The sequence below is a fragment of the Drosophila innubila genome (genome assembly GCF_004354385.1).
Source record: "Drosophila innubila isolate TH190305 chromosome 2R unlocalized genomic scaffold, UK_Dinn_1.0 1_C_2R, whole genome shotgun sequence".
NCBI lineage: Eukaryota > Metazoa > Arthropoda > Insecta > Diptera > Drosophilidae > Drosophila > Drosophila innubila.
Window position 1 is genome coordinate 12,007,223 of NW_022995374.1, and position 23,457 is coordinate 12,030,679.

The window sequence follows — 23,457 nt, forward strand, 5'->3', positions numbered from 1 at the left end:
AAATCAGCTGCAGCTAAGAAAATTTAACTTGTTTTCGAATTTTTCTTAATATTGAAGATAGAATTTTTAAAATTCTTGCAGAACTAGAGATAGAATTTTGTCGATTTTTTTTATATTTTTTCAGAGTTAAATTTGTCACTTTTGGTTTCAGAAAAAATATCAATAGCAAAACATAGCTGAATATATATTTAATTTAGCCAGTTAAAAGCAATTCTTCTATTTTCTAGCAAACGAACTTTAAAAATACCCAGAATATAAATTAGCAAAGTTGGTAGCAGTGATCAAAATATGAAATTGGGCTGCTTCTGTAATAAAGCCAGTGCTGCAAAAAATCTTTGTTGCTTCCTCAAATAATTAAGAAAGAAAAACTATTCATTTAAAATTCAAATGTTCAAAAAATTAAAATACTGTTGACCTAAATACTAAATTGCTACTTTATTGCAACCTTTCGCATTAATATATTTTGTTATTGGCTGGCACATTCGATATGAATTTTGTAATCTGTAAGACAAACACACATATTTGTTTACCCTATTAGAGGGTCTTTGCTATATTCAAATTATTGACATTTATAACAATTTGTATTGTAGTTCAAATATTTTGCAGTAAAACAGTATTCTTACCGAAACTTTTTGTTGCATTGGCAAAAGAATATATGTAAATTAATCAATGGACTTCATTTTACACAAATGATTAATGGGTATCATTTTAACCTCGTCATTTATCTTACAGACAAGAACGTCACCTTCCTGTTTAGATAAAACTTTACCAACAGATTCTCTTTCTTCGCCATAGATGACTTTGAATTCATCTCCACTATTTGGAGGAACAGGTGCCAGGTGCTCACTCACAATAGAAACGCTGCGATCCTCCTGACGCAGAAACACGGAACAGACACCATTCGACACGGTGCGAATAATGCCAGTCTGGCCAACAAGATCAGTATCGTCATGCGTGTGAATGCGAACTTCAATGTCCGTGGTACACCAATCACCCATGGTTGAGTCCAGGCTAGCTCCAGGTGTTTGTGGATTGTAAGGGGACTGCGGTACACCGCCAGGAGTGTTGGGTGAATAGGTCGATGGCGATGGCGTATTCATATAACCAACTGGATATGGAGATGGAGCAGGACTGGGACTCGGATTAAATGGACTATAACTTCTATCTGAGCCATAAAGAGTACCAGGCGTTTGCGGAGCAAATTGTGATGACATTTGATATCCCGGAGTGCCTAAAAGTGCAATAAATTAATAGACAAAGTGTATAAGACAATACCAATAAAGATTATACTTGGATTGTATCCTGGACTGGGACTTGGTTCCTCCAGTGAATAATCAAAGTCAGTATTCCGTGCCGGAGTTGTGTTTGCCGTGGGATCCCAAGCGCCATGTCGTGGCGTCATGCTACCATCATGTGATGGCGTCATTGTACCATAAGGAGTGCGTGAATCTGTATCCCAATTGGGCGTCTGACTTCCAACCAATGGAGTCTTCGAGCCGGCAGCGGTGTAGCTGGGAGTCTGTGCTCCGTAACCAGGTGTGCGTGCAGGTGTGCGACCATAAGTGGACACACTGCCTTCCTTGCCAGGCTCGCCGACAATAACAATATGGTTACGATCTACCGAAATCGTTTGACATGATGTATGCAACTCCACACGAGCTGTGCTCTCAGTTGCATCCTTGACAATTCCAACAGCACCTGCGTATCATACAGAAAGATACCTTTAAATATGTTCTCGACTAACCAATTGTAATCTAACCTTTGTACGGTCCACCGCAAATCTTAATTGTTTTGCCCAAAAGTTCTCGATCACGCGTCACACGGAATCCACCCCGTCCGCCGCGTGATCCACCGCGTGCCCCTCCTCGACCACCAGAAGGATGCATTGGCGATTGAATGCGTGGGGACATAAATCCCAGGCCACCCAAAGTACTGGCATTGTTGACATTTGTCTTACTGCCTCCTGCCAATTGCAAGTGTCGTGTCTTGCAGACAAAGATTCCGCCATTCTCTGTGTACATGCGGCAGTGAAGGAACGCCAGGCTGCGGTACAAGTGCTTAATTTCTCCAGATCGTCCCTATAGGAATAAAAGGTACAAAACTTTAAATCTCAATATATTTTAAATTTCAAGTCTTAACTTTTAATCAACTTCTTATGTCCTAATCAGTATATTAATTTGAATTTCATAAATTTACGTTCCGTTTTTTACTCCCTATTTTAGATTCTTTAAATTTTTGATTTCCGTCTTTGTTATTCTTACAAAAATATTTGTTTACTTACGGCATGGGGTCCTTCCATTACTTTGACAATATCGCGACGACGTATTTGATTTTGATCAGCGTCAAGTGCAACCGTATTTTGATTTTCACGGCGTTTGTGCAACGCTGTTGGCTTGCATTCAATACATTTTCCATTCATGCCCAAAACATGGAAATTCTCGCGTTCCAAACGCACAATCACACCAACATTTTGCGAGCTGAAAATATAAGTGTATACTTGTAGGTACAGGGTCTACAAATATGAAACAGACACTACTCACTCAAGTTGTACCAGATCTCCCCATTGGAATTGGCCAAGACAGTCAACACCAGTGGCAACATCGGAGCAGAGTTGCAAGTCGCGTGGCAGAACCTCAAGCTCATGATTGGTCAAATCGGAAACGAGCACAACTCGTGAAGGTTCCACGCGAATAATTAGACCCGTTTCGCCTTCATATCGTCCAGCCAAAACTCTTGCATGATCTCCAGTTTTGAAATATTTACGCAATTCGCTTGCCTTAAATATAAGTGGATCCTTAAAAAAAAAAAAAAAAAAAAAAAGAAGTTAATTATGAAAGTTAAAATCAAGACAATTAATTGATAATGCTACCTTTAAATCCTGATGCTTGGGCATCACCGTTATCATTGTGCCGTCGATAGCGACAATCTTGGCTTGCAAATTCTCCAAATCTCCCACACAAACTTCAACATTATCGCCCATTGAAAATGAATGGGCAGCAGTAGGATCATCTTTCACGTTGGCCATAATTTCCAAATTAACCTCTGTGAAAATGTGTGATATGTTATTATCAAAGTACTTTAAGAAATTTGATTAGGATCTACCTTCCGGTGCCTCTTCAAAACGCTCCAGTTCGGCAAGTGTGGGCTTTACACCTTCCGACAAAATTGCGGACATGGTGAAATTTTTATAAAGAAATCCTTTTCGCGAATAACGATTGCCTTCAAAGAGCAAAAAGTCACCATCCGAATGAACTTCTCCGCCAATTGCCCTAGAAAAGTTATTAAATAGATGTTTAATATTGTAATTTTATTTTAAATAATTGTTTCCTATACCTAACAGCCTCTGGATCGAATGGCTTTGCTGGTGGTCGGCGTTTCTTCTTACGCTTTCCATCATCATTTTCCTGAAAATCATAATCGTTTAATATAAAGGAATAGATTTAATTATTATTTTAAATTACATACCGTTGCTGTAGTTCTTAAAGCACCACGCATTCGCGTATAATCGATACGGGGAAGTAGTTTAAGATGCACCTGGTTTTGTGCCAAATCAACATAGTCCACTTGCGCAATGTCATCCTTGTAGAGGCCACGTTTTAGACGCACCCATTGCTTGACCTTCAATCCCACCTGCTCCTTGACTACTTTAAGTACATCCGTCATTTCCTTGATGGGAACCATTTCCTGTTTCCATTTGCCCATGCGTAAATTTCCCACATTTTCAATACATGTCTTGACATGGGTTTGTTTGTACGCTTCTAGGTAGATATAACCCTTGACACCTTCGGGTGCAATAATGGATTTAATTTGCAATGGATCGTCTGTATTCAAGTAGGTTAAGAACTTTCTCATCAAAAGCAATGCCGTCGCTTTCTCCTCTCCAATGCGACATTTTACCATCCACAAATTTGGATCCCTAACAATACATATAATTAAATTGTATCATATGAGGATAAATGTATAATATATACTTACTTAATGCCTGGCAAAAGAGTTTGTTGAGTGATCTCATCAGACATTTCCTCGCCGCCATCACCAAAGTGTCTTTTCACCATCGATTCGTCGGCGTATTTCTTCCTTAGGTACTCCTCGATTTCGTCCTCTTTTTGAGTGCTGTTCATAAATGATTAAATTACATATTTAGTATTCACGAATTTGAAAAGGGATGTTAAGTTACTTACTCCCACAAATTGGTTCCTCTGCGTCGAATTTCAATATCCCTGGCGGTTGGGCCCAGTTCATCAATTTCATTGCCAACGATTCCAATCTCGTTTGCACCCTCCTCCCATTCATCGTCTTCATCAACCTTGAGATATAAAAAATAACAATAAATTTGACACACATGTAAAAAGTTAGAATTCCTTAGGTGAAATCTGATCGCTGGCAGCTCAAATTATATAAGTGAATAAAACTTTACCTCGTCATCCACTTCAGCTTCGTCAATAATAAAACCACCAAAGCGCTCCTTCTTCTTCTTCTTTCTCGGATGATCCTCGTTCTCTTCTTCTTCATATTCTTCCGAATCTATTTCTTCCCCTTGTGCGTCTTCATCCTCCGAATCTTCGCTCTTTCGACGATTTGCACGTCCTCCCTGAGGTTGGGGCGAATCTGATCCTGATCCAGAGTGGGCCGAATGCGAACGAGATCGCGATGATCTGGATCTCGATCTGGACACTGACCGCGATCTCGAGCGAAAGCCGGACTTGGACCGAACACTTTGCTGCGACTTATTGGATATCGATCCATCTTCGGAGCCACTATCCGACATATTGCTGACTTCGGAGTCCGACATTTTTCCCTCTGCGGACGTGTACAAAAAGTGTGCGTTTTGTATTTTTCGAACAATCATTAAATTACAATGTAATTTGACATTGATTCAATGCCCATTGACTTACATATTGTTATTTTCACTATTTCTATAGCGTACATTTGCACAATATTAAAATATTTTCTTAATTCCAACACAATTTGTTTCACGACGCTTTTTTTCACACAACAGACTCTCTCTTTCTCACTCACTCTCTTACAGTGTTGCCAACCTGTTCAAGGGCTGCCACCCATGAAAATCTTTCGATCTGGCAACAATTTAATTAAATTGAAAAATTGGTCGCACCTTTTGTGTTTTTTTTTCTCAAAATGCTTACAGAGTTTTTGTTAGAAGTAAGCCGATTTCTGTCGTTTGATTTCAAGCTAGGCATGGATATTATAATCAATTTTTGCTAGCCGGACACGATATGAAAATCAATACGATATATTAACGTTTAATACGATACATCGCAAAACAATCACATTAAACTATGTGACGTCACAAGCAGCTTATTCAATTAGTTTTGTGTGAACGTCAATATAATACCATGTACAACAGATTGACACTCCCCTACGAATAGATAATTTAAAAAGAAGAAGCATCCGAGAGGGGAAGTAATTGCTGTTTTAAAAAATTAATATAATTAAATAACTAAATAATACTGTTCAAACAGTTCATAGAAAATAAGTTTGCTTTGTCAGTAAAGATACAGAAAATGCAATTGACTTGATAGCAAAAAGGCAAACAAATATTTATAAGAAACCGAACATTTGCATTAAAGTTGTATGTATGTATATATGTATGTACACATTCATACAAATATTCATATGCACATACGTACATACATAGCGAGTTTTCCTTAAATATTATACATTTTACGGATTAATCGATCGTATAGTTAGGAGCAGACTTTTGTGGGTGAGTTCGGTGGAATAGACTGTCTGTGTGAAGCGGTGTAAAGTCGTTAATGCTCCTTGATATATAAAAATCGAAGAATTGTGAATTGTTTTTAATACATGCACATAATTTAGTCTGGGTTAAATACGTACATACAAACATACATTAATAGGTGGTGAATGCACATAGAAAATCGCCAACAGTGCGATATATTTGAAACATGAACACACCGGAGGTCAACCAAATAAATCAGCCGCATAAGAGCAATGAGTGTAAGTAATTTGGCACCATTTTGCGTAATATTTTAATAAATCGTTGTTTGTATTCTTTTAGCACAATCGGAAGATTATGTTCTTTATGTGCACATGCCAAACAAGAGTTTTAAGGCGATTGGATTTAATAAAAACGAAACGGTATATCATATTATCAAGAAAACGGTCGCAGAGTTTGGAAAAGACGGTCAACCTCCTCCGAACACTCAGCGCTATGCATGTCGAATGTTGAATGTGATCACAAAAGAGGTAAGTGAATATATCCCTGCAGAGGATATTATGTATATATATTTTTGATTCCGAGCTTTAAACCTATCTTTCAACTTTCCTGGCCAACTTTGTTTAAATTTCGACTACCATATCATATTTTTGTTGTAAGAAATAGTTGGAAATTCAATACAGCGCCAAAGATAAACATTCATTACTGTACTCATTTTTCATAAAATCTTTGTATTCCTCAGGTGCTATGGCTGGCAAGGACAACATTAATGGACAAGGTCTTGTCTCACATTTTGTCGCCTGGATGCTCCAATGTCGACTGTCCAAACAATGATTCAACAAAAGCCGAGCTTACTGAAAACAGAGATACGCATCAGGGCAGACGTTTCATTAGCAAAGGGGTGTGGCGTGTGGAACTTCGTGTCCGTTATGTGCCTCACAAGATTCAAGATTTGTTTGATGAGGACAAATACACTTGTTTCTACTATTTTGATCAGGTAAGTATCTTACCTATATGTTCATGCATGCTAATTAATTAAAATATTCTATTATTGCAGCTTAAGGAAGATTATATCCAAGCTAATTTAGCTTCGGTTGATGCCGAATTGGCGGTTCAATTGTGCTGTTTGGGAATACGTCATTACTTTAAGAACATAACTCTTAAAGCTCCGGATAAGAAACAGCACATTGATTACATTGAAAAGGAAATTGGATTCAAATATTTTATTCCGCAATCTGTGATAATCACAACAAAGCCAAAGAATCTGAAGAAAATGATACAGGTCGGATACAAAAAGGTCTATAATTACAACGACATTGAGTACTTGACAAAGTAAGTTTTCTTTTATTTAACTAGATATACAAGTAATTATGCGCATATTTTCAGGTTCTTCGATCTTCTAAAGAACCTTTCTTTAACCGACTATGAACAATTTTCGGTTACCTTGAGCTCAGCTTGGAATATATCAGGAATCCTGCATGTTGGTCCTCAAATAGGTAATAACGACGACTAATTTATAATATTTAATTTTATTATTAATAATATACATTTATATGCACTACAGGAATCTCTTATCAGACACATCCACAAGCTAGTTTAAGGAATGTAGCACAATTTAAGGATGTCGTTGCTATTAAAACCTGCGCTCTTCCAAAAGAAAAACTCTCGAAGGATAAATCAACTGAATTCGAACAACAAACCATGAACTGCAACTGTCAAAAAATCAAAACTCAAATCAAGATTTCTGCATCAAATATCGAAGAACCTTTAATTATTACATGCAATGGAGTTAATGTAAAGTTTGCAATTGCACTTCTCTTTATTTTGTACTAATTATGTATAATTTTCAGACCGCTGAGAGTATAGCCGATCTTATTGATGGATATTGCAGACTATTAACAAAAGATATGGAATTTACAATTTGGGAACGAGAATCAGACGCACAGAACACCGAAACATTAACGAAGGCATCAAGTACTTTAAAAGACGGTCCAACCACTTCTTCTCCAACTAAAAGTAAACCTACTCTAACAGATGATTACGCTGAAATTGGAATGCTAGAAGGGGAGGGAGATTACTCTACTCCAACAGGTGAGTGAATCTTTCAACTGTTTGAATTGTTTTAAAGCTCCTTTCTATTTTAGTACGCAATTATGAACTGGATCGATCTCAAATAGTACTCAGTGCTAAAATAGGCGTTGGACAGTTTGGAGATGTTTATGTTGGGAGCTATACGTTTCCGATATCATCTAAGGCAAAGAGCAAATCAAATAATAGTTCATTAAGTACTAGCGATGCCAAATATGATGTAGTCCAAGTAGCAGTAAAGACATGTAAAGCAAACGAGGATCCAGAAAAGACAGAAAACTTTCTTGCCGAAGCATGTGAGTTCAATTAAAATAAATTATAACAAAAGGTAAATTCATATATATTGCTTATCTTTTCAGATATAATGCAAAAGTTCGATCATCCACACATTATTCGGTTGATTGGCATTTGCAGCATTATGCCCATTTGGATTGTTATGGAATTGGCAAAACTCGGCGAACTACGTGCGTACTTAAAGACAAACAGTGATAGGTAATTTGAAGATTATAATCATATTTATTGAGAGTATGACAAAAATTATATTCTGCCAGATTGAGCCAAGGAACCTTGCTTAAATATTGCTACCAATTGTCAACCGCACTCAGCTATTTGGAATCTAAAAAATTTGTACACAGAGACATTGCCGCACGGAACGTTCTTGTGAGCTCTCCCACTTGTGTCAAGGTGAGTAATAGAATTGTAATGAAATCTTTAATCTATTTTTTACATTTAAACAATTTTAGTTGGCTGATTTTGGTTTATCTCGCTGGGTTTCTGACCAGTCTTATTATCACTCAACGCCCACAGGTGAGCAAAAACATAATTATAAACATTTTCGGTTTGTCGAACACAAATAATCAAACTTCTATTACAGTTGCGCTTCCCATTAAGTGGATGTCACCGGAGTCTATTAATTTTCGTCGGTTTACGACTGCTAGTGATGTTTGGATGTTTGGTCGGTGATAGATGTTATTATACAAATGATTTCCATTTTATACAAATCATATTTATTTCATTTTTACGTATAGGTGTATGCATTTGGGAAATTCTTATGCTGGGCGTGAAACCTTTCCAGGGCGTGAAAAATAGCGACGTTATTACAAAGCTGGAGAATGGAGAGAGATTGCCATTGCCACCAAATTGTCCCCCCAGGCTATATTCACTTATGTCTCAGTGCTGGGCTTACGAACCGCTAAAGAGACCGAATTTTAAGCGTATAAAGGAAACATTATGGTATGTCTTTTATTACATTAATGGTTATATTTAAATAAATATTTATATGTATACAATTTTAGTGAAATTCTTTTAGAAGATAGCATAAACGCCTCGGAAACGATGAGACGGGAGCAGCGACGTGTCGCTGGTATTTCTTGGCTGGGCGTTGAGGACAATGACATTCCTCCATCAAAACCATCCAGAACTGTGAATGATATAGGTATATATTCCCAGATATTATTTTGAAAGATATGTTAATCATATAAAAACCCCTTTATATTTATTATAGATAATCCAGGCAATATGAATGCCAGCGACGAAAACAGAGTTGTACCTCAGACATATATAATTGCACAAAATCCTGCGGTGCTTGCCAGACTAATGATGGAGAACCAAAAGCGAGGCATAAATCCGGCAGCCTACACCACACCCGCCTCGGTATTTAATACTTTAGCCGTAGGAATAGATGCCACTAAATCAAATCAATCGCTTAAGACCACTAAACTCCCAGCAGCGGAGCTCTTAAAACTCGATCCTGTTGCTGATTCAGAAAAACATAAAGTCAAACTCCCAACTAACAGCATTTCATCTCAAAATCTTAATCCTTCACCATCATCAGCATCTGTAGCTAGTACATTTGATTCGTCCCTTATGCCAGCTAATTTACATCCCATGCATATTAAGCCTCAGTTATCAGGATTTTCCAACGAGCATTTACCATTAAAGAATAACTTTATACTATGTGCACCACCTACGGAGAGTGACTTTCATGTCAATCAACTGCAGATGGATTACAGATCTGTCAATCAAACGCCCCGATCCGCAGGTTACAGCCTTTATGGCAGTCTTGAAAGGCACCAGCCTCCAATGGAGAAGACAATGCACTCAAAGGGCGGCAGCCTGGAGCGTCATCAATCGTTGATGGCTGCTCAAAACATAATCTTTCACAAACAAGGATCTTCGGATCGTTCCAGAAGTATGGAACGCAAGACACACCTTCATACATATCGCCAGCAAATGAAAACATCCATTGAATGTGAATCTCTGCCCGAAGAAATCTATGATTTTGGGGGAGTTGGACTGAAAACCTGTGTGTCTGTTCAACAGAAATGCGATGCTATCCCTATGCTACATGCATCCACAGCTAGTTCCAATCAATTAGCACAAGATTACATTAGTCACAGACAGGAAATGGGTCCATATACCGAATCTCCACTTCAAGAAGTTGATGAAATAAGATGCGAATGGAACCAACAGTGGACGACGGTGCCTTTCCATCCACTCCAGGACAATATTTCGGAAGGAGCTGCTTGCAACCCACTAAATTCTGATGCTACAAATCAGGTTTGATTGGACGGTGTATTACGCTGGCACATGAATAGGATGTCTTTTCCTCTTTTCCGTTTCCTTATTTTATTATTTAAATATATATTTTTGGTTGTTTACCTTTTAAGTTATTTATTAGCTAACATTTAAAAAATTTATACATATTAATAACAATCAATTATAATTTTTATTTGCAGACTACTCTTAATCCAATTGGAGAAAAGCTGCGACAACAACGTAATGACAGCAACAGCGATGGAGAATGGTTATATCAAGAGGAAATGCTTGTAAGTTAGTAAGGATATAAAAAAATAAAAGTTACAATTATTATTAATTAAAATGAAAGCATCAATTTTTAATATATAAATACACGAATTTAAACTATGTATAAAATAACTTTGATATTACAGAGAAAGCGATCCAGTTCAATTCCACCCGGAGCTGCAGCAGAAGTCTTGGACAAACATCAGACAATGACATCAGTTGGCCCAACCAGCTTACCCAACTCAAATGTGTTTTCCCACAAATTAAATAACTTTTCGGTGGATCACATGGACTCTCTGGCGACAGCGGAAGAAAGTCATGGCTCGAGGTCCAGGAATAGTGAAATTCCGGATTCGATACGTCCAATAAGTCGTGCAAATGACGAGGTCTATTGTGCCACAACAGCGGTAGTTAAATCGATAATGGTGCTCTCTCAAGGCGTGGAAAAGTCGCACATTGATGGATACTTGCATTTGGTTAAAAACGTTGGCGTGGAGCTGAGAAATCTACTGAAATCCGTAGATAAAATATCTATACTCTTTCCGGCTCAAGCCTTGAAGTAATTTTATATTGTATAAAAAAAGTGGGAGTACGGTTTAAAATGTTTTTTCCCCCTATTTTTGCAGAGAAGTGGAAATGGCCCACAAAGTACTTTCCAAAGACATGCAGGAATTGGTATCTGCAATGCGATTAGCACATCAATATAACGACACTACACTGGATAATGAATACCGAAAGTACGTCTATTTTATTTTGCATAAATTAAATAATAATCATAAAAATTCTGCAGGAGTATGCTATCGGCAGCACACATCTTGGCAATGGATGCAAAGAATCTCTTTGATGTGGTTGATTCAATAAGGAACAGATATAAACAGATATCGGTAGCAAAAGAATCAAATAGCTCGTTAAACTGTGAATTGACTTCTGAAGTTGGCGCCGGCTCTTCGTCTATGCCCATGTCAACGGAACTTATTAACGAGCTCGGTGGCAATGTAAATGATATAAGTCTTTATGACAATGAACATTTACAACATAACTTCAACTCGAGGCAGCCACAGACAGGAATTAGCTCTGGACACAGAGGAATCGATATTAGTCACGAAACGATGGGCAATGAGCCCTTAAAAATAATAGAAGACACATTAAATAGCTCTGGCGAGCACATGTACTGTAACACATCCGCCCTACATAGCCATGCATAATTCAATAATTCAGTATAATGGCTTTTTTTTTGCAAATAACCTCTGTTTACTTGATTAAAAGATGTCTATAATCTAAAAAATAGAATATGCTAACATTCTGTGTATATAACAAGCCAAAATACGTATGTATATAAGTATGTGCTTTCTCACAAATTGCGCAATTCATCCCAAAAACTTATCTAAATACATACATACAATATTATATTGCTTCTGTTCATAAAATGTGACGAAAACTCAACGTCGGCCGGCCGCTGTTAATGCATTATTAAATCGTCAAGTAGTCAAAATACTTTAAGAGACATAAATGTTTATGTAATTAAAACACACAAAAGAAAAGAAATTACTCGTAGAAACATGTAAAGTATTTGTTTTTATTTCTAGTTTAGTTTGTGGTACGTTAATTAAAATTAATTAATTTATTTCCATAACTCTATCCAACAGTTGTGTCTCTTAGACTGTGCTTTACAAATAAAAGTGGATTATATGCAACTTATAGTGTCCAAAAAAGGAAACAATATCTGTGTAATTATATTTTCGAAAATAACACTTATTGTTGTACTAGTCTTTTTTGTCACAATTTAATTATCACCACTCTATAAAAATTAAATAATTGTATTTCTTATTTTAAAAGACCTATACAGAATCAAATCAAGCAAAACAATTTGATATAGCTTCTAAAGATGAATAGAAATTCAAAATCATTTCAATAGTTAATAGAAAGTCCTCATTTTCGTTAATTATATTTTGAAAATCGAGACTTTTGCGTTCTTGCTCGAATGCAGCATATTGGGTGTCATCTTGTGCCAAAATTTCTTTTCGAGAGCTCCAATGAAAGATACAATTTTCCAGCTTTTTTATTTCCGTTTGATCTAATCTTTTTGTCGCAAAAAAATTGGTCATTAAAAACGCTGTGTTAACCAGGTGCTGACGGAGTTCCACATTTGTCTGCTCATCATACTGCCTCGAGTCATCCTTGGGATTCCAAATTGGAACACCACTCACATTTGTCTGCAAGCAGTTAAAGTATTATGACTCATTTCGTAATGTAAGCTGTTCAGGATACGTACCAAAAGACCAACACCAACGGCGGCGAGTAAAAAACCCTTTCTTTTTTAGTTTAATATGACAATTATATACGATTTGCTTACATAACTCAAATGGAACCACGTAATTCAGACTTGATTTTTATTGGCAACCCGTTCTCTCTAGAAGATTCTTTTTAATAATGCTACCGCAACTTAATATTTTTCAAAATCGAAAAGAAACAAATTATATGCTATTTTTCTTTAGATGGAGCAATTATTTTATAATATATTTCTAACAAAAAAATTAAATAACAATTGGCTAATATTTAAACAAGAATCATTAAAGAATAGTATACATAAAGTATATTTTGTAATTTTATTGATCGACATTAAACTATGACAAATATTGTAATAACAAAAGCTACGCATGAATATGAAAACCAACCAACATTATCAAGGCCAACACTAATATAACTGTTTATGAATATCAATAGGATTCTTACAACCAGTAGATGGAGGCAATTACAAATGAAATGCAAAAATAGTTTATATTTAGGGAGCTGGTAATTTGTTGAATGCAGTTAGGAATATATTGTCCGTTCAATCCATTCCTCTAAAGTGAAAGTGGCAGTTTCGTTCTTTTCGGTGTCTCTTTCCTTAAATATTTCTGTAAATTTGCAAAAATATGAAAATTAAAAATGATTTCTTATAAAGCTCTTTTTACTGTACCAATATATGTCTTTATTTTAACCGCACACATGAGAAAGTCGTCAAATGCAATCTTGCCATCTCTCGATCCATATCGATGACCCAAGGCATTGAGAACACGATTGTTTAAATGGTAACCAGCTGATTGTAGAGCTTCGCGGAGCTGAAAGCCGGGAATTCGACCGGAATTCTCTGTATCGTAGGTTTTAAAGATAGCCTTCCATTTGGCGATATCCGATAATAATGCCTCAAATTCCTCAAAACCAAGTTTGCCGGACTTGTCAGCATCCAACATGGCCACCATGGAACGGCAAACATCTTTGGAAAATCCATGGGTCTCATCCACTATGGCTACAGATCATAAATATTACATCAAAGATATTTTTGGGTGTAATTTTTTCCCTTGATAAAATACCTCTATTGCCTGATGGATTGTCATCTATTAGCCTTTTATTAGACTGATCATTCATTCCCAGCTGTTCTTCGAAGGGAGTACCCTTCAAGAATGGTCCACATAACAGGGAAAGTAAGCCACAGGCATTTCCAGATTCTTCTCCCATGCCTGCCTGAGTTTCAAATGCATTGTTCGCTGTAAATCGACTATACTCAACTGGTTTTGGCAAATCTAAAATTTTAAAGAGATTTTTAGATATTTTAAAGATATACTTATTTGAATTTTAGGCTCACCATCTTTCATAGAGTGATCCAGAATCATTTTCAACTCCATCCAGTCTACTTCCATATCTTTTCCAGCAATGCTGTCAAATAATCGCCGTAAGCTGTCCTTTTGTGGATCAGTGGGTCTTGGCGATGGTATTACCGGCAATACCTAAGAGAAAATTAAAACTTATGTTCTGACACATAATAATTTATTGCTGTCTAGGGATTTACTTACCTTATCGGAATGATCTCCGTAACCAACATGATCATCATTCTCTCTATATGAAAGTGAGGGGAAATATGATTTGGAAAATGTATGAAATACTTGGTTTAATTAAACTGTGTGAGTCTGGCTTTAATATTGCATTTAATATATAAATAGCAATTGTATTATACATTCGAACATTTTAATTATACGTACAATAGATTAGGGGAATTTGTAATAAGTTGATATACAGCATAAATTATAATTTATCATTTACTTGAATCCATTAAATAATGATTTTGTAATACATATAGCCAAAACAGACTAGATTTTTCTTTATATTATAGTTTGTAATTTAAGTATATAATATAATGTTCATATTAGGTTATATTAAATGGAAACTTTTTAAAATCTACACCAATTTTGAATTTATAATTCAGTTCTTACCAGAATTTTAAAATAACAAAAAAAACTTTCTAAGTTTCTACCAATAAGGGGATTATAATTCAACTATTTAATTCTAACAAATGGAATGTACCATAAAATATAACAAAGTTTCTCATGTAACACCTGTGGGTAAAATAATACCATCCATAATTATATTATTTAGATCTATTTTACATTTAATTGTGGTTAGTAATCATTTTAATTGTTAAGGTAACGATTAGTGATTAATATGACTAATTCATATGGAATGCCCTTAATGCCAAACGAATGACAACAAACAAGTAGCTCGCCGTATAACAAGATAGAGTCAGAGAGAGAGAGAGAGAGAGAGAGCGAGAGAGAGACCGAAAGAGTGCTGAGAGTGAGCGAATAATTTGTTTACAGTGCAAGTTTTACACATACACGTGCATTCCAAACTTTTTGCTGGGCATTACTCACAACTATTGCCAAGTTTATACGGCAGCTTAAGTTGGTTATCATAAGTGACATTATATTCACTTTTTTTAAGAAAAACAAGAAAATATTTAACGTAGTGACAACTATAAGCACTTAAAATAAGACGACCTTTGGATTAAATCCGCTTTAGCTGTCTTATAAACCCGGTACTGTTACTTTAACATGTTAGTTTGCTTACACAGAGAACCAGCCACGATTGACATTTTAGAGAGAGAATTATTGAACCCAAACAAAGTAAATAATTACCCTTTCAACTTATTGATTTGTCATGAGGATGCAAAAGAAATAACATTGAGATGAGAATGAGAGCTTGTTAGACTAAACGTAAATTATTTTAGATTATAGCGTTGCTTTTATTACGAGTTTAACAATACTGCTGTTTTATTTTCCCACAGGTATACTAGATATTAAGAGTTAGCTAATACACATGCACAAAGGTACAAACAATTATGTATTCACATACCCACCCCTTGCATATGGCATATTTTCGTATAAATTTTAAAATTGATAATGAAATCAGCTGCCGAATTAGATCTAATATACAAACTCTGCTTCATTTGCATTGTATACGCACTCCATATTATTTTTAGTTTCGGAAAAGACTCGAATGATGAATTCGCCTTCCTCATTTGGATCGAAAGTCGACGGCACAATAAGATAATGGCCTGGAGGCAATTTAAACCGAGCGCAAACCTATGAATAAAAAAAAGTAATAAAAATTTTAATATAATGAAATATTATTTGTCTACCCATGCAGAGGATATTTCGCGTAAAATAAACTAAAAAAATTACAGGGCTCTGCAAGGGTATCAAATCTTCGGCGTGCCGAAGATAACTTTTCATTATTGGTTAAGGAATAAGTACTTCTCGAGTGTTTATAAAGTGCGGCGATCGTCCAACTGAAGACTTGTACTTGAAGAAATTGATTCCTTGAGGACGATTCTGCAGATCATGATCAGTTAGGCTATAAATAGCAAATCCAATTGTTAGACACTCCATTCCCATATTGCGCTTCGATCTGCGATTCTTCTGCATTAAGGCCACAATAACTGTACAGTGTCCCTCCTCGTCCTGTTCGTCTGGGTCCACCAAGGTAATAATGTACTGAGGATTATGCCAGAACGTGTCCAAGAAGTTTCGGCAACCACCTGCTGTCACTCCCGGAGTCCATTCGCCCTCATACATGGACATCTCCCATTTACGTTTGCCACTGTTCTGATAATCCTCGGCGCTCTTTTGAGAGAACGAGTCTGGTGACAAATTGCAAATCTCAACACGATCAAAATGTGACATGAAGTCTTGGAATGACATCCAGAACTCTCCATCTCTGTCAAATGTCAGGCCAATTTCCTGCTTCTGTTCCTCGGGAATGTATCGCCATTCCGGAGAACTATCGCTCCAAGGTCCGTTCCACTCGGCTTCATTTCCCCAAGGGTTTCGCATGCGTATCATTGGAATCTTTCCTTGCCGATTTGGCGTGACAATGTCAATAAAGCAAACCTGCAGATAACAAATGATATATATCTCCAGCACTTCAGTTGTAGTATGTATTAAGTTATAACCTTTGTAATAGAGTAGGCGTGTCCACGAATTAATCCCTGCGGTGTTTCAGCCTCCAACACGTTGGGATCCGCTTCAATTGAACATCCCATCATGGAGCTACGTTCTGCAGCTTTCTGGAGAATGGTAAACAGGTTTTCTGGTGATTCCTTTAGATCATACCATTCACTAACACCTCCAGTAAAGTCTTCCATGGCTTCGCATGTGGTTCCTCCCTTGAGGGCCTCATAAGATCCATGAAGTCTACAAAGCAGGACAAAGCAAATATAGGTTACGGTAAAAGGGCCTATTTCAGTTTTTGTCTTTCGGTTTCGGTATCAGTAACGGTACGTAGCGGTACAACACATCAATTTGGAAATATTTTTAAATGTTTTATGACATCGAAATAAATAGCTAGACCTAAAGCAAAAAAAATTTTTTAACGAATTAAAAAATATTTGAATGCAGAATGTTTTTAGAGGCCAAATCATGATCAAAATGACATTCCGCTTGAAAATCGGTTTAGTTTTGATCAAGTTATGACAGTTTGAAGTTGGTCAGACTGCGGATTTAACCACTTTAAAAGTCCAAATTTTTGTTCAATTTCACATGATTTTTTACAAAAAAATGAAAGGTCTCAGAATCAAGTTTAAAGTGTTGTTTTATACTAATTACGATATAAGGAGTTGATTAAAAGTGAAAACTTGAGATTTAAAATTTTCAATTTTCAAAATTTCAAAGGGGGGACCCTTAGCATCAAAATCGAATCTTGGTCGAAAATAATTAAATTTTCTAAATGAACAAAATTTGAATACAGAATGAATTATGGGGCAAAATCAAGACCAAAATGACATTCCGCTTGAAAATCGGTTTAGTTTTGATCAAGTTATGACAGTTTTAAGTTGGTCAGACTGCGGATTTAACCACTTTACAAGTCCAAATTTTTGTTCAATTTCACATGATTTTTTACAAAAAAATGAAAGGTCTCAGAATCAAGTTTAAAGTGTTGTTTTATACTAATTACGATATAAGGAGTTGATTAAAAGTGAAAACTTGAGATTTAAAATTTTCAATTTTCAAAATTTCAAAGGGGGGACCCTTAGCATCAAAATCGAATCTTGGTCGAAAATAATTAAATTTTCTTAATGAACAAAATTTGAATACAGAATGAATTATGGGGCAAAATCAAGACCAAAATGACATTCCGCTTGAAAATCGGTTTAGTTTTGATCACAGTTTGAAGTTGTTTACAGTTTGAAGTTGTTTCTTCGGTTACGGTCTGACATTTGGCATAACTTTCTCCAAAAGCGCACTCCAGAATTCATTTTTCTCTGCCGAATGCATATAGAGAAGTTCGCCACGATAAGTCGGCAGACGGTCATCAATAATAACGTCCACCCATTTGCCTGTTTAGTTTAAAATGGAACTTATAAAGTCAAGAATTATTGAAATATTTTTAATAAAATCTCACCGTATTGCCAAAAGCGAAAATGAAAAATTCCAGCATAGTTCTCTTCAAAACTTTGTTCCGGTGGAATAACTCGGAAAAACAGATTCGATTCTTGTGTTAGATTTGCTGTAGCAGCCAAAAGCCAACAATCCCCGAGTTCGCCCTGTTGCACATCAAATCTTGAGTATCCTTCCACAAAGAACTGAGGATTGTCAACAATTTCCTGGAAATTGTCAAGGTAAATATGATAAATACGATAATAAGAATTTTAAAATCTTTTTTCTTTTCAGTTTTAAATTCAATTCACATATGTTTTGTTTTAAATATTTCATTTCAACTTAATCTTATTTTAAATTCTTAACAAACATATAAAAATAATACTCACGTGAGGACGCAGCCATTCGATTAGACGATCTGGACGACGAGAAAACATGAGAGATTCATTACTAGCCGGAAAAAGTGGATCCTCGAATAGAGATCCGTTCATCAGACAGTTGTTTAACAGTGCCTCATAGTCCTGCACATCCGCCTGGTATCCAAGATTGGCATTGTTTTCGCCCAACTAAAAAGACATTATTGTTATTCAAATCTGTTTAGAAAGACGTAATACAGTTGATCAAGTTATTGTTTTTCCAAGAAAAAAATTCACATATTTGTTTATTATTTTAAAATATATGCATTTTATTGCTTCGTTTTAACTTGTTCTAACTATAATAAACGAAAAAAAAAACAATATAAAATATGTGATATTTCAATTTTGTGAAAACATTTACTTGACTGTATTTCGGTTTTTTTTTTTTTAAATCTGAAATGAATATCTAAATATTTGGACATATTTTACATAAGATATTGGTTGAAAATATGTATTGTAAATTGGAAAAGAAATAAAATGTAAGACAACAACCTAAACATTGTACACTGGAGTGCAAGACACAGTAAAAACACACAAGCACAGACACAAACAATTAGGAAAGTATGACGACAACGAGTTATCCTTGCAAAGTAATTACTTACATTGCCATTAAATACAGCTACTTCATTTTGCAAGGGTCGCTTAGTTTAAAATGAAACATTTGAATAACAAAATTAAAGTGTAAATGCATGTAAAAGAGCTGTCACGACTGTATACTTGCAAAAGGCACTGTCAACTGAAGTACTTACATTACCATTAAATGCAGCTACTTCATTTTGCAAGGGTTGCTTTGTTTTTTATTTGAACATTAGGTTTTTTTTGGCAAAAGTAAAGTGTAAATGTATGTATATATGTTTGATTATATGACTGTAGTGTGTACTTATATTATAAAATAGTATTAGTTAAGGTATTCGCACTTACAACTCGCATGTTCTTAATACTCGGCAGTATTCGCTTTGTGTCGGCCTCTTTCTTAATAAATATCTCATTTATAACCGATCCAACAACATCCTTTGCTGCACCCATCGCCGCTTCGCCAGCCGCATTCAGAAACTCCTGACCGGCCGTTCTTAAGAATCCTTTGAGTTCATCCATTTTGAATTCTTTTGCAGTTGGAAAGCCTAAAAGAACATTTAATAATTTCAAGTTAATAACTTAAAGTTGAGGTCTCTGTTAGTCTAATGTTTTTAATAAACATCATCCCATTTGACCTCATTGGGCATTAAAAAGAATGTGTTGACATCATGCACATTATCCAACTATAAAATTTGTCCCGTGGGAAATGATGTTTTAATTATCTTGGGTGATATGTATTCATAAATATCTACAGACGTTTAAACTACTTCAAGTCACGCAATGAGGGCTTCTCAATTAGATTAAATGTATTTACTTAAATCTATTCAAGTTGTATGAAATATTAATCCTAAATTTAATATTTACATGCATTACAAAATTGATGTTTTACTTAATGTACTTAAAGATATTTAGGTTTAAAAGTGAAGTTTTTTGATTTAAAGGGTTCCATCATTTCATAAATAAAAGTCTGTCATGGGGCGCCATTTCCACCTAGAAATTATTCTTTATAATGTTACATATGTACATAGCAGATGAACATATGTATATTCAAGTTGATGGTGACATCATTTCAAATAACATACAAACATATGTATGAAGATGTATGTGTCATTTAAATACATATTTGTATGCTTAACAGCATCAAAATCAAATATTATTGTATATACATTTATTTAGGCACCGATTTTGTGTTGTTTAATTAGCATACACATTTAATACATATCGCTTTCCCTACATGTAAGTATATTTCTAAACAAGTTTCATTTTATACAATTGACAAACGTATAAGCAAAAATGTTTAAATTCATTAATATTTCTAAAACGAAATTCAATTGCGAACTGGTTTAATAACAACAATTAAAAGAATGTTTGTATATGTATGCACGCACATACATACGTATTTGCGGATGTATGTCAATAACAGACAAAAGTCTATTTATAATATATATAATTCAATTTTAATATAAACCTTGTTGATTGAATAAACGATATTCCACTTCACACACACTAAACTAACAAAATACGTGTATTTGCAATCACATGTACATATGTGCTTAAATTTGAAAATAACCAACATTCACCAATGCTCTGTAGTTACTCACTAAAAGAATTTTCGAACTTTCGCCTGTGCTCAACAAAATTTCTAATGAATGTGCTGCTTGCTATTTTATAGCATGTTGACAACTACATTTGTAGTTATGAACACACATATACATATATGTATGTATTTTCTCATCAGCTGACGCGGTCACTAACAAAATAATCGATAGTCGATAAGGCATCAGTTCACTATAGTTCGATTACCTGTCATAAGCGCCAAGTTAAATTTGTTTAATGATTTGTACTTTTATAAGCACATGTTTTTAAAATATGCTCACCGTGCGTAGCTGCTTTATTATTATAAGCAAATGATATGCTTACAGAGTTAAATTATAAAACAAAAAAATAAATTTAATTTAAATTATAAAACTGTAACTTAAGAATTTAATTTCACAAATTCATTGATTGTAGTTTATTGATTACGATTAAACTAAAATAGTTCGCTCTGGAGTTTCAATTCCTTACACAACGATCTTGGTGTAAGAGCTGCCAACCTGTGAGAGACTGTGCTCAAGAAAAATGCATCCATGAGATTAAGATATTTTTTGCTCTAAGAAGTTGGCAGCACTGTCTATGCGATCAGTGATATTTCGACAACCCTAAAATGCATCCATGAGATTAAGATACATACAACAAACTTAACACAAGTGTGTAGGAATTTTCAATGTACACATAAATAACTGCACAATTCAAGATTGGCATTTAAACAATTGAAAGAACATACCAAGTTTAAGAAAACGCAGATGCTCTTCGCTCGAAACGTTTATTTATAGCTAAATAAAAATATACAACAAGATGACAAGATCTGCGGTATTTTTGCCATCACTTTGGCTAATTTCAATTTCAATAATTTTTATTGTGCCATATACGCATTCGACACAGTCAGGGATTTACATAGATAATGGTAAGGATCAGACCGTCATGGAACGTGTGCTCAACGACGACGACAAATTGGATGTATCATATGAGATACTGGAATTCTTGGGCATTGCCGATCGTCCAATGCATCACAAAAATCATGGATTATCACTGCGAAAATCGGCGCCGAAATTTCTGCTCGACGTCTATCATCGCATTACGGCAGAGGAAGGACTTTCCAATGATAATGATCGCGATAATGATCGCGATAATGATCACAAACGGACCAAACGTGATGCAGATGAAAACGACAACGACAATGAAAACGGAAACGAACAGAATTTCATTACAGATCTGGACAAGCGTGCGATAGATGAGAGCGACATCATCATGACGTTCCTCAACAAACGTAATCACAATGTGGAGGAAATGCGTCACGAACATGGTCGGAGATTATGGTTCGATGTGTCTAACATTCCCAATGACAACTATCTAATGATGGCTGAGCTGCGTATCTATCAGAACTCCAATGAGGGCAAATGGTTGACAACCAACAAACAATTCACCGTGACAGTCTATGCAATTAGCTCGTCAGGATCGGCCCAGAATACAATGGAACCATTATCGTCGGTCAATACCACGGGTGACTATGTCGGCTGGCTGGAACTCAATGTTACAGAAGCGTTGCATGATTGGCTAATAAATGCAAGAGAAAATCATGGCATTTATATTGGTGCACATGCTCTGAACAAGCCAGATAGGGAAATCAAACTGGACGACATTGGACTGACACATCGTCGTGTCAAGGCGGATGATGAGTATCAGCCCTTTATGATTGGTTTCTTTAGAGGACCGGAGCTCATTAAATCCACATCGCACAGTTCGCAGAAGAGGACAAAACGCAGCACTTTACATCAGCGCAAGAAGAAGAAGTCGGCGCCTTATCATCCATTTTTTGACAACTCACCCTCAGAAAATACCCGAAGCTGTCAAATGCAAACACTTTACATTGATTTCAAAGATTTGGGCTGGCACGACTGGATCATCGCTCCAGAGGGTTATGGCGCCTTCTATTGCAGCGGAGAATGCAATTTTCCACTTAACGCACATATGAATGCCACCAATCACGCCATTGTCCAAACACTTGTGCATCTCCTGGAACCCAAAAAGGTGCCCAAACCATGCTGTGCTCCAACGCGATTAGGCGCTCTGCCAGTCCTATATCATCTCAACGACGAGAATGTCAACTTGAAAAAGTATCGAAATATGATTGTCAAATCCTGCGGGTGCCATTAATAAACATAAACATATGCATATATTTTCTTTATATGTAATATCATAGTCTCATAATTATTAATACATAATCTATGTGTGTACCATGTCATTTTCTGTAATAATGTCGAATATTTTCTGTAGTAATAAACCAAAAGTATTGTACGTCTTGCAATTCTCAGCATTCAATTACATTTTACAACGAAATATACATTAAATATATATCAATGTTTAAGCTTTAAACATAAACAACCACAAAAATGTACTTAAATTCAATGTGTTTGGAGCTTATACATAATTATATAGTTATACTAATATTTTTGATATAATTGCTGGCCATTCTCTGCATTTAAATGCATTTTACAGCGAAATATACATAAAATAAACATTTTATGTTTATAAAAAAAAAATAGTAAAAAAAATTTACTTCAATGTGTTTGGAGATTATACTTAATTA

General features: G+C 35.5%; 4 protein-coding genes across 5 annotated transcripts; 2 read left to right on the forward strand and 2 right to left on the reverse strand.

Annotated features, from left to right (window-relative positions):
- Positions 1 to 519: 519 nt before the first annotated feature.
- Positions 520 to 4,984, reverse strand: LOC117783236 (transcription elongation factor SPT5). Its single transcript, XM_034620523.1, has 13 exons — positions 4,896 to 4,984; positions 4,418 to 4,800; positions 4,182 to 4,306; positions 3,976 to 4,113; positions 3,466 to 3,916; positions 3,334 to 3,404; positions 3,103 to 3,269; positions 2,870 to 3,042; positions 2,541 to 2,794; positions 2,282 to 2,477; positions 1,760 to 2,078; positions 1,291 to 1,698; positions 520 to 1,231 (listed from the first exon to the last, which is right to left on the reverse strand). The coding sequence occupies exons 2-13, from the start codon at positions 4,790 to 4,792 to the stop codon at positions 663 to 665; spliced, it is 3,246 nt and encodes a 1,081-aa protein (XP_034476414.1). The 5' UTR covers positions 4,793 to 4,800; positions 4,896 to 4,984; the 3' UTR covers positions 520 to 662.
- Positions 4,985 to 5,409: 425 nt separating this feature from the next.
- LOC117783235 (focal adhesion kinase 1) lies at positions 5,410 to 12,154 on the forward strand. Of its 2 annotated transcripts, XM_034620521.1 has the most exons (20): positions 5,410 to 5,725; positions 5,839 to 5,976; positions 6,038 to 6,225; positions 6,438 to 6,692; positions 6,753 to 7,027; positions 7,082 to 7,191; positions 7,260 to 7,489; positions 7,546 to 7,786; positions 7,840 to 8,079; positions 8,143 to 8,275; positions 8,335 to 8,467; positions 8,527 to 8,590; positions 8,658 to 8,738; positions 8,812 to 9,016; positions 9,079 to 9,218; positions 9,288 to 10,342; positions 10,522 to 10,611; positions 10,735 to 11,147; positions 11,215 to 11,325; positions 11,379 to 12,154. In XM_034620521.1, exons 2-20 carry the CDS (start codon positions 5,925 to 5,927, stop codon positions 11,791 to 11,793), a joined length of 4,431 nt encoding a protein of 1,476 aa, XP_034476412.1. In that variant the 5' UTR covers positions 5,410 to 5,725; positions 5,839 to 5,924; the 3' UTR covers positions 11,794 to 12,154. The 2 variants fall into 2 exon arrangements, with proteins under 2 accessions (XP_034476412.1, XP_034476413.1); XM_034620522.1 differs by having other exon boundaries at positions 5,413 to 5,976; positions 9,288 to 9,436; positions 11,379 to 11,793.
- A 1,013-nt stretch (positions 12,155 to 13,167) lies between these two features.
- On the reverse strand, positions 13,168 to 20,852 carry LOC117782945 (calpain-A). Its single transcript, XM_034620056.1, has 13 exons — positions 20,740 to 20,852; positions 19,617 to 19,816; positions 18,669 to 18,845; positions 18,305 to 18,506; positions 18,110 to 18,239; positions 16,857 to 17,097; positions 16,159 to 16,794; positions 15,869 to 15,987; positions 14,422 to 14,464; positions 14,214 to 14,355; positions 13,942 to 14,151; positions 13,548 to 13,877; positions 13,168 to 13,485 (listed from the first exon to the last, which is right to left on the reverse strand). Exons 2-13 carry the CDS (start codon positions 19,788 to 19,790, stop codon positions 13,400 to 13,402), a joined length of 2,490 nt encoding a protein of 829 aa, XP_034475947.1. The 5' UTR covers positions 19,791 to 19,816; positions 20,740 to 20,852; the 3' UTR covers positions 13,168 to 13,399.
- Positions 20,853 to 21,488: 636 nt separating this feature from the next.
- Positions 21,489 to 23,175, forward strand: LOC117785153 (protein 60A). The gene has a single exon (XM_034623059.1). It carries the CDS (start codon positions 21,666 to 21,668, stop codon positions 23,022 to 23,024), a length of 1,359 nt encoding a protein of 452 aa, XP_034478950.1. The 5' UTR covers positions 21,489 to 21,665; the 3' UTR covers positions 23,025 to 23,175.
- The last annotated feature ends 282 nt before the right edge of the window (positions 23,176 to 23,457 follow it).